Genomic DNA, 10,584 nt, shown 5'->3' on the forward strand with positions numbered 1-10,584 from the left:
ATTGCAATTTAAGGGTATAATTTTAATTTTTCTAGTTGTTTATGCCATCTACTGATATACTGAAGTTATGCTTTATGAATAACATTAGTACAAAAACATTACTGAGGAGTCTGTATGGTGTTGTATGGGAGGGGGTAAATGAAGGGTTTGTGGGTGACACCATGAGTTATTGTACCAGGTGACACCAACCCTAGTGATGCCTCTGCACCTGCTATAGTTTTGTGTTGTTATAGTACTATGTGGAAATAGCTAAGAGTTCATTGCATTCTGTGCCACTCAAGGTGGTGGTCTGTTTCTGGAAGCCTCAGACATCTTGGTCAATGGTCAGGGAATCTGGGAGCCACACTCCAAAACACCCAAAGGACGAAAGTCTGGGGACCACTTACACAGACCACAATCTTTGACCCATGCATTACTTTAGATTCTCTCAGGAAGGCTTCGGCTTATGGAACTGATTGTGCGACTGAAGTTTTCGTATGGAGATTCCTGTGTTTGTTGCCTGCCGATAAAAGCATGAACATTAATGCCAATTGTGGGGAGCAGAACTCTACTTATTCCCAGGGGATATGTTACAAAGAAGACACGATAGACGAATATTTAAAGGTACCATCAAGTTAAATCCCCATTGGACTCACCCCCATTACTTTTTTGTACCCTTGATGTTCAAGAAAGAGAAGCAGTTCCTAACTCTCCCGCAAAAGTATATACTGAGCCATCCACAAAAAATACAGTTCTGGAAATATTAATTGCTGTTGGATAGAAGCTGCTACTTGCTCATTAGAGCACAAAATTTGCTCACAAGTTCTCCAAATCTTAGATTTTTTTTCAAAATTCTTTATAAAGCAAAGCTCGGAAGAGTTGCTGGCCAGTAGAAAACCACTTTTGTCAAAGGGTATATTGGGAGAGATTGAGACGTTCCAGGATGATAGTCCCATTTTCAGTTCTTTGTTTCTGTGGTTCCAATGCCAGTCTCTCTGTGTGCGCGCATGCACGCATGAAACAGTTTGGGGTTTAAGTCCAAACTTCAAAGGATAGTTATCAAAAGTGGTTGGCCTAGTTGGCAGGCCAGGTTCAACACCTAGAATAGGTCCCTAAGTGGACCTATAAACTTGATAGATCACACCACTGACTTGAAAGCCACCAGCTTCTACTGCTATTTCTGTTTTTAGAACTAGGTAGGTGGCATAAGAGAGCCAGTGTGTGATATAGTGCTTTGAGTGTTAGACTATGACACTGGAGACCAGTGTTCAATTCCCAGCTCGACCATGAGAACCCACTGGGTGACCTTGGATAAGTCATACACTCTCAGCCTCATGAGAAGGCCTTGGCAAACCTCCTTTGTACAAATCTTACCAAGAAAACTCCATGATAGGTTTGCCTTAGGGTCACCATAAGTTGGAAACATGTTGAAGGCACACAACAACAACAAAGGGTGATATAAATCACTAATGCAGGCTTATACCCCCTACCTACCTTGTCAGCCTAGCTGGGAAACCTGAAGCCCCCTAGATGTTGGAGTCTGACCTCCATCAGCCCAAAGTAGCATTGCCAAAAGTCAGGGATGATGTGAGTTTATGTGCAACAATATAGCAGGGTGAGCACTGTAAGAGGCAAGGGGCTGTATTAACTCCCCAGGACATCTTGGGAGGGGGCATATTCCCCAGCATGGGAAAAATCCCACTTCTTTGCCCCCAAATACCCCCCAATGCTCTCTAGGGATTATGGGGGGGGGGGCATTTCCACCATGTTTTTAGGCCCAGGGGAGGTCTTCTTTCCAGGGAATGTCACTCCTGGTTTCAAAAAAGGTTTTTCCTGAGCCTAAAATGGCCCACCCCAGACCCCACATGTCAAAAATGTCCCCAAACCCCATAGAGGGCATTTAAAAAAATCTGGGTTTTGGAACCACAAAAATAGCCCTGGGGGGCCACATGCAGCCCACCTCTGATCTAAAAGGTAACAGTTGTGCTCCTATGGCTAGCATTCCTCATCTATCCCACCAGCTTCTTGTACATCACAGTGGTGCTGTTAATGGGTTGTTATGCATTCAGACTGAAACTTATGGGCTGTGACTACAGACAGTTGAATTTCCTGAGCCATCAAAGCCATTTCTGTCCTGAACTTTTGGAGCCCTTTGAAAGGAGTGCTGACTCAGCCGTTCCCAAGCCAGACACATCAATTGTGCCGATGATCCTGCTGTGCTGTGATGAATGGTGTATTTCTAACCATTCTGCCCAAGTCCAGGAACATCCTTTTTTTAGGACATGGAAAACTGTATGCTTGTTTAGACACATGGCCTCTGGACACCCCCTCTCTTTTCCAGCACCTGCCACTAATAGATTTCCCATCTGCTCTTTGTTCAGTGAGGTTGGTGATAACACATTTACCTTTCTCAAAGAAGGCATATCTGAGAGGAATAGCTGAAAATTGCTGTTTAAATGTAACAAGAGGAAAGCCATGGCATCACATAGGGTTGAGAGATATAGCAATAGCAATAGCAAGTGCATTTCTGTACTGCTTATCAGTGAACTAAGCACCCGCTAAGTGGTTTACAATGTGTAAGCTAATCACCCCCAATCATTTATCGACCTACGGAAGGATGGAAGGCAGAGTGGATCTTGGAGCCTTAGTTAACTTGTTCCTTCCCTCCCAGTCACTATGATGCTAAGACTCATCCTTCACTCTGTAGCAACCTTCTGGTGAGAAGTAAGTGTTGTTCTTGTTTGCCTTCAAGTAGTTTCTGACTTATGGCAACCCTAAGGTGAACCTGTCATATCCAGGTCTTCAGAATCATAGTCCAACGCTCAAATCACCACACCATGTTGGCTCCCCTGTAGAAGTATGTTGGCTAGATTAAATGTTCCTTATATGTCTCTCTAAGTAGGTGAGAAGGAATAATCTCATTTCACTTTAATTTGAGAACACCACCTTTAGCTGTTTAATTTAATTTCCTAATAGACAAATAGGTTCTCTCTCTCTTTGTGATGAAATAATCAACTGATCATCAGTAGATGTTACTATATATGTAAAGTTTAATGCCTTCACCCTGGGGCTGTGCCCAAGTCTCAGGTTTTGGCCTGGAAAACTCAGAGCCTGAGATGATCCTGAACTGCCAACCCTAGTATCACATCCAGAATCATGAAGTCTCTCTCTCTTTCCTTCCAGATCCCCATACTGTGCACTTTTGGGTTGCAAAGGGAAACATGAAAGATGACATGTCTGCTAATGTTTGAGAAAGCAGAAGTGATCTGATGGCAGAGGCTTCCTTTCAGTGAGGAGGAAATGAATAGTAGTGGCACATGTATGTGTGTATCCACTGCCCTATAGGAAAGGACCTCAGGGTGGCATGCAAGAAGATCAGTTTAAACAATTTAAAGTAGGAAGCAGTAAAAAATAATTTACAGTCTAAAATCATATATTTGACCACCTGACAATGTAAAGCAAGTAAAACTATGTACCTATGCAATAAGATAAATCATTAGATTACCAAAGGCTTTAATGAAGTTGTGTTTTTAACTTGGCACTGAAATGAAGCAAATGTCAGTGCCAATTGGACCTCTAAGAGAAGGGCACTCCATTATTGGGGTGCCAGAACAGAAAAAAGGCCTTCTCTTCTGTTGCAACATGGATGGGAATCATGGGTCCTGCAGATGTTGTTGGACTGCAGCTCTCAGCAATCCTTCCCAACATAGTTAAGAGTGAGGAATGATGGGAGCTGCAGCACATCAGGAACATCTGGAGGAATGCACAATTTGCACTCTGGATTAAAAGATCAGGTAACCTGTAGATAGCAAGGCCCTTCTATCTTTATGGCAGCTGCTGGCATAATGAGCCAGCTGGATTCCAGCCAGAAACCTCTTATTGTTTGTGATATTCAAAGTGCGAACTATAGATATAATTTGAAACTTCTCCGTGGGCTGATAAAAGCTAGCAACATACTTCTGTTAAACTTGCGAGGTGAAATTCAAGAGTTTCTTACCGTGAAAGGGTACTTGTGGCCATAAAGCTATCTGCAATGCAAGGGAGAAAAACCAGAGAAATGTTAGTGCTGCTAAAATATTGTGTTATTCAAGTGAGGTGTTAAAATGAGAAACATTGAGTAACTGCAAAGATCCAGGTCTTTAATAGACTAAGGCCTCACTCTGACTTAGAGCTTGTCTACACTACTTTTTAAAAAATGTACAAAAAAACCACAATCTCCCTGAATCTGGAATGATAAGGACACACAACATGTAGGCAACACGATAGATGGCCCTATCTGCCCCAGATTCAGGATACATTATCACAGAGTTTTTACAATCTGACATTTTACCCCAGAGTTTGCCCTGTCGACAGTGGCGGCAGACCCAGGAAAGTCTGCAGGGACAGTTGGGTAGTGTAGACCATTGGGCAGTGTAACTCTGCAGAGATAGTTGGTCAGTGTAGTGTAACGCTGCAGGGACAGTTGGGTAGTGTAGCTGCAGAGACAGTTGGTTAGTGTAGACAGCTGGGTAGTGTTAATGCAGGGACAACTGGCTGGTAAACAATCCACCTGACTGCCCCTGCGAAGAAATGCTACGTGGGTTGGTTCCAGCAGATGTGGGGCAGGAATCCATCCAGACTTTGACCCTAGTGTAGATAAGTCCTCAGACTGTAAATCTCTTTATTGATCAAACCACCTTAGGGTATGATGGCAGGCTGGGAGAACTGCTTGCTTCTCTGGTAATGTTGCCAGAATTTCAAAATAGCAAGGACTGTGACACAAGCTTGTCCAGATAACTTAGCCATACATTTCTCTGTAAAAATAGCAGATTGTCCACCTACATAAATTACATGATGCACAAGGGTCTGGATTTTTTTTTTGACATCTTGTTCAGTCTATATAAGAGGAAATGTTTTCCAACCCTCAAACAGGGGACACCTGAAAGCTGTAGAAGGGACAAGTTTTCTGGCCCTCAAATAAGGGACACCTTTTACCGTAAGGGACACTTGGCCATAAGAGTAAGAAATAAGCAATCAGTGCTACTCAAAGTCCAGGGAGGGGTGCTGATCCACAACTCATCAGCTGTTGGTACCTGATGAGTTTCCAATAAAGAAACAATTGTAGCAAGTATCTGCTACATTAGAGGAAAAAAAAAGATACAGGTGTACCTCCATTAACAAAGCCTCTGACAAAGAAGTTCCTTGTTACAAAATCTGTTTATGGGGATGTAGCCCAGTCTCCTTTTCTTCTGTCTATCTGGACTTTTGTTTGTGTGCAGCATTGGCATTGAGAGGATAGTGAAGAAGGGCTAGAGAAAGACTGTTGCATTGCAGGAGTGTGTCTGCAGAAAATGCAATAAAGCTTGACTTAAGAAAGAGTGGGGTTCTACTCTAGATGATCCTACTAAAGCTGCCTTGGCATGTGTGCAACAGGCAAGGTAAAGAGCTGCCTCCAGAACCACTTACTGAGTATATTTGAAGAGCAAAACAGGTTTTGAATCCCCATTCAGCAATGGAAACCCACTGGGTGATCCTCAGCCTCAGAGGAAGGCAAGGGCAAACCTCCTCTGAACAAACCTTGCCTAGAGAATGATAGCTTCATAAGCTGGAAACAATTTAAAGGCACACAACACTGTTAGCCTGCCTGACCAGTTACTTTGGCATGTTGAAAAATTATAGATCTATATATTTCACCACCAAAATGGAAATCATAGGAAAAGTGACTTTGTTAACTGAGGTATACCTGTCACATCAGACATTTTGGGAAGCACTGAACTAAATGATCCTTAGTGATTTCTTCTGACTCTACAATCTATTATCCTAAATAGCTCTAGTAATGGTGTTGGTGTTGGTATTATTATTTATAAAAATAAGCTTCAAAAAAGCACATTTTTTACAAAATATGTTGGGGAATCTCAACTAAACTAAATCCACTGAATACTGAGCCAACACATTGGTAAATCGAGTTGATTTAATGGGACTACTGTAGTTGGGAGTAACAATAGGATTTAGGTCATGGTCATCTTATGTCATTGTAAGCAACTATGTACTTCCTCCTATTCCCCCCCCCCTTCTCGTCCCTTCCTTTGTTCTTTCTAAGCGTGCTTTAACAATCCATTGAGACTTAAAATGATGTTGATGATACATCTACCTCCCTTCCAGAATGCACCGATCCCTAATATCACCACCAGGGCCAGTAGTTTAATCCCCAAGGCTACGAACAAGAGGATGAGAATCCAAGAACCGCTCCCAGCTTTGAATTTGTAAAAATACACAGCCCCTTCCGCTTGTCCGAGGCTGTTGATGGCGGTGCAAGTATATTTCCCATCATGAAGCAGGTGCTGAAGTTCCTTGGTTATCTGGTGTGAGATTCTGGAGACTGAAGTCATGTTGTCAGATACAGGACCAGTCCATGTCACAGTCGGGAGTGGTTCTCCTTCTGCCGTACACTTGGCATGGAAAGCATGAGCCTGGTCCATCTGGACAGAGATGTTCACAATCCTGGGAGGTGCTGCCCAAAACACAAAGACCAGAATCTTGTTGGTATCTCTTACCTGCCTAAGCTCTCCGAGAGAATTGGGCATTTTGTCCAAAGTAGATCATGGACATTCAGTTTAAGGCTGCAGAACTGGAGTTGTTCATGTGGTTCCATTCCGCATGGATTAATAATTGGATTAATGGATTAGTAATTATTATTAATAATAAGCATTTAGCACAATGAATTAATAATTACTAGTCTGGGGCTCAAGCAGACACAGCTACATTGTGCCTTATACAGAAATTAAAACTGCAATTATAAATGAAATAAATAAATAAATAAATACAAATGCTGGCGAAACATCAGGAAGAAACTCTTCTAGAACATGGCCACATAGCCCAAAAAACCCACAAAAAAACAATATATTAAACTATCAATGAAATTAAAACCAGTTAAAAACATAGCCATTAAAATGAAAATGACAAACAGACAAGAGCATGTCATGCAAGGCCTGTTCCCCATTACTCTGCATAATGGTAGAATTCAAAGACATTGCACCAGAGCTTTCTGGCAGAGAATTCGTAAGTACCTCACCAAACTACTACTCTCAGAATTCCAGAGGCTGAAGCTGTGAGCTATATAGTAGTACCCACTGCTGTAACTTTGAAGAGTACATAATCCCTTAGGGCAATGGTTCTTTACCTTTGATCCTACAGATGTTTTGGACTTCAGCTCCCAGAATCTATCATCATTGCCCTACTGGCAGAGACTCTGGAGTTTGGCAAATTTGAGGAGATGATAATGAAAATGTAATAATGCTTGGCAAAGTGGAAGGCAGTACAAAAAGAAGAAGAGCGCATTACAGAAGGATTGACTCAATGAGGAAGCTACGACCTTACATTTGCAAGACCTGAGCAGGACTGTTAATGACTGGGGCTCTTGGACTCTCATTCATAGAGTTGCCATAAGCCAAAGCTGATTTGAGAACAAACAGCAACAACAATGGCAGCAAGAAATGCAATTACAAAAAAGTAACTTTTCCACACTCCATGAAGCCCTCCTAAATTCCTTTGGTAGTCCCAGTTATATATATGTCTTACTGAATCCATTGTTGAACAGTGAGTCAATAAATATGTAAATCGCATTGATTCCAGGCCTTCCAACTTTTCGCAGATGAAAACTGGAATGCATGTGGCCCAGAAAGAGTATGACCAAAATGGCAAAAGTTATTGCGGTTGGACCTCTATATCCACAGATTTTTTTTATCTGCACATCCAAGCATCCAGGGATTGAAAATATTCCAAAAAATATAAGTTCCAAAAAGCAAGCCTTGATTTTGCCATTTTATATAAGGGACACCATTTCACTATGCCATTGTATTTATTGGGATTTGAACATCCATGGATTTTGAAATACATGGGGGCGGGGGATGTCCTGGGACCAAATCTCAGTGGATACAAAGGGACCACTGTAATGAGTAAGAACACAGAAGCTGGGACAGGCCATAGTAGTTTGCTTTTGCCTGAGCCTACAGTAAGGATGGGCCAAAACTGTGACCAGAAAGTACTCTGGAACAGTTTTTTGCCCCCCCAGGGGTCAAAGTTTTTGTGATTTCCCACTATTTCCCCCAGTCTAGGGGACTTGGGGGCATTTTTGCCATATCTTGTGGCCCCCCAGCAACATTTTATAAAGTGGAAGTAAACCGGAGATGATTTGAAGAGGCCTAAAATAGCCCGGGAAGGGCGGGGAAGGTCTAAAACATAGCAAAAATGCCCCCATAGTCCCTAGAGCAGTGATTCTCCAGGTGTTTTGGACTTCAACTCCCAGAAGCTTGAACAACAGTCAAGAATTTTGGGAGCCGAAGTCCCAAACATCTGTAGGAGCAAAGTTTTGTGAACCACTGCTAGAAGTGTTGGGGAGACATTTGGGGAAAATGTTTTTTAGTTTTGGGTGGTGAGGGTGTTGTCCTCCAAGATCTCCTGATAGGATTGAGGTGCCCCTCCGCCATCCAAAACTTGATCTACATTATTATTATTATTATTATTATTATTATTATTATTATTTATTAAACTTTATAAAGTGCTGTAAATTTGCACAGCACTGTACATGCTGAGTATACAAAATTTAAACAATTAAAAAAAAAACCACCAGGGAAGGGCAATACTCTGCCCCCTCTGTCCTCTTCCACTGCTGGGTTAAGAGAGAGCAAATTACTTTCTCACTTTGCATTCAAGAAGACAAGAGGCAGAGAGAGAAACTAGGACCTTTTTAAAAGCAACTGTAAAAGTGGGACGACAGAGGATTAATCAGGACTGTCTCTGACAAATTAGGACAGTTGGAGAGTGTGTGATCAATGGATCATCTTTAGTTTATACTAATAGCACCAATCCATATCCTATTTTCAAATAGGGTTGCCAACATTTGAAGTTGATTTGAAGGCACAAATTAGCAGCAACAACCTGATGTGAGTGTGCACTTCAAAATTCACCACCTATCCACTGCTAACAATGGACTGTAAGCCAAGGTCTTCTCACCTATGAGGTGGAGCCTGATTCCCATCCGGCTCTCATACTTGTCGTGAAGATCCCCAGAGAATTCAACGCGGCAGAAGTATCTGTTGCTGTCATTCCAGGCAATGTTGTCAATCTGGAGTGAAAGGTTATTTTGTCTTGGGTTCCCCAAGAGCTTGTATCTGTTCTTCAAGCCAATGGTGGTTCTGCAGAAGTCACTGGAGCTGTGCGTAATGCACTTGAAAATCACTGTTCCGTTGTAAGGCTCCTTCACCCGCCAAATGGCAGTCAAGGTTTTGTCGTAGGTTGAGTGTGGATGCGTGAAAGTGCAAGGCAAGGCAACTGTCTTGCCAATTTCACCAGTCACTTCTGCAGGGACATGCATTGACCAGCCTTTGGAGGATATACCTAGAAGCAAAGCAAGCCTCTCCAATTAAACAAGAAACCTGATCACAACATGCTTTGTGTATTTAAAGTCCTAGGATCAATCCCTTGCATTTCTAGCTAGAAGAAGAATTCTGACATAGCAGAATCAGAACTACTTTTGCACTTTGAACTTAGGCCTGGAACAGATGTAGCCTACAGAAGGGCGCTATGTGCTGGCCTGGGGCCAATTTAAGGGCATGGGACAGCAGAGCATCCCCATGCTCCAGAGCCCTACCATGCTTTCCTTGCGCCATTTTGGTGCATGTGCCTTCAGATGGCGCACACGCTGATGATGTGCATTGTGCACCACGCCCAAATGGCATGGCTCACAACAGATGTCACCACGCTGCTCCAGGGCACTAATGGAGCCTTGTCAGTGGCAGAAAAAGGAGTTGCATTTCACAGCTCCTTTTTCTGAGTGCATTGTTGCTGCGATGTGTGGTCACCATGGCAATGATGTGGGGGATAAAGAAGCGGCCTCTGTCCACCCCTTTCCCCTTGTCTGTCCAGCCCCTTAGTTTGCAGCAGTTGGAGTAAGCAGAGGATGGTAGGCAAAAGTGGGAAGAGGAGAGAAAAACGGGGGCATTTTAAAAGTGACAGAAAAAGTGAGATGACAGAAGAAAAATTGGTATTACCCCTGCCAAACTGGGACAGTTGGAGGGTATGCAACTGCAAAATTGGCTTGGCATGAGAGGGAGAAATTTGGCAAGGCATAACTCACCTTTTTTCACAATGCAAAGCAAACAGATGAGAAGGAATCCCTTGCTTCCCATCTTCTTGTCTCCTTTGCTAAAAGTCTCCTGGTCTGACCTGATCCAACCTGTGTTCACAATAGGGTGAAGTACTAAAATGGCAAATTCTTTGCTGCAGAATTGTGGCAGCTGGACTTTCCCTTACTCTGGAAGAGATGAGTTAATTTGGCTGGTTGAAAAATGGCCCTTCTGATTCATTATCCATGCTATGATGAGTGGAAAAGCTGCAGAAAGAAGGCACTTCCCAGTTCTTATTTTTTAGCCAGGGTGGGGCTAAAATGAATTGAATTAGGTTTAACATCTATGTCACTTGTGTGTGTGTTTCTGCACACCTTCAAATCACCTATTGACTTTGCCTTGAGGCAACTGTTACATGGATTTGTAATTGGTTGACTGACCGAACGCAAAGGGTGCTCAACAATGGCTCCTTTTCATCCTGGAGAGAAGTGACCAGTGGGGT

At 42.7% G+C, this 10,584-nt stretch overlaps 1 protein-coding gene across 1 annotated transcript; it reads right to left on the reverse strand.

Moving 5' to 3' along the window:
• Positions 1-260: 260 nt before the first annotated feature.
• Positions 261-10,145, reverse strand: LOC149324223 (sialic acid-binding Ig-like lectin 15). The gene is made up of 5 exons (XM_089513564.1): positions 10,094-10,145; positions 8,971-9,354; positions 6,110-6,469; positions 3,977-4,007; positions 261-499 (listed from the first exon to the last, which is right to left on the reverse strand). Exons 1-5 carry the CDS (start codon positions 10,143-10,145, stop codon positions 418-420), a joined length of 909 nt encoding a protein of 302 aa, XP_089369690.1. The 3' UTR covers positions 261-417.
• Positions 10,146-10,584: the final 439 nt, after the last annotated feature.

The sequence above is a fragment of the Sceloporus occidentalis genome, unplaced genomic scaffold, assembly GCF_023333645.1.
Source record: "Sceloporus occidentalis isolate IW3139 unplaced genomic scaffold, rSceOcc1.0.p SCAF_1, whole genome shotgun sequence".
NCBI lineage: Eukaryota > Metazoa > Chordata > Lepidosauria > Squamata > Phrynosomatidae > Sceloporus > Sceloporus occidentalis.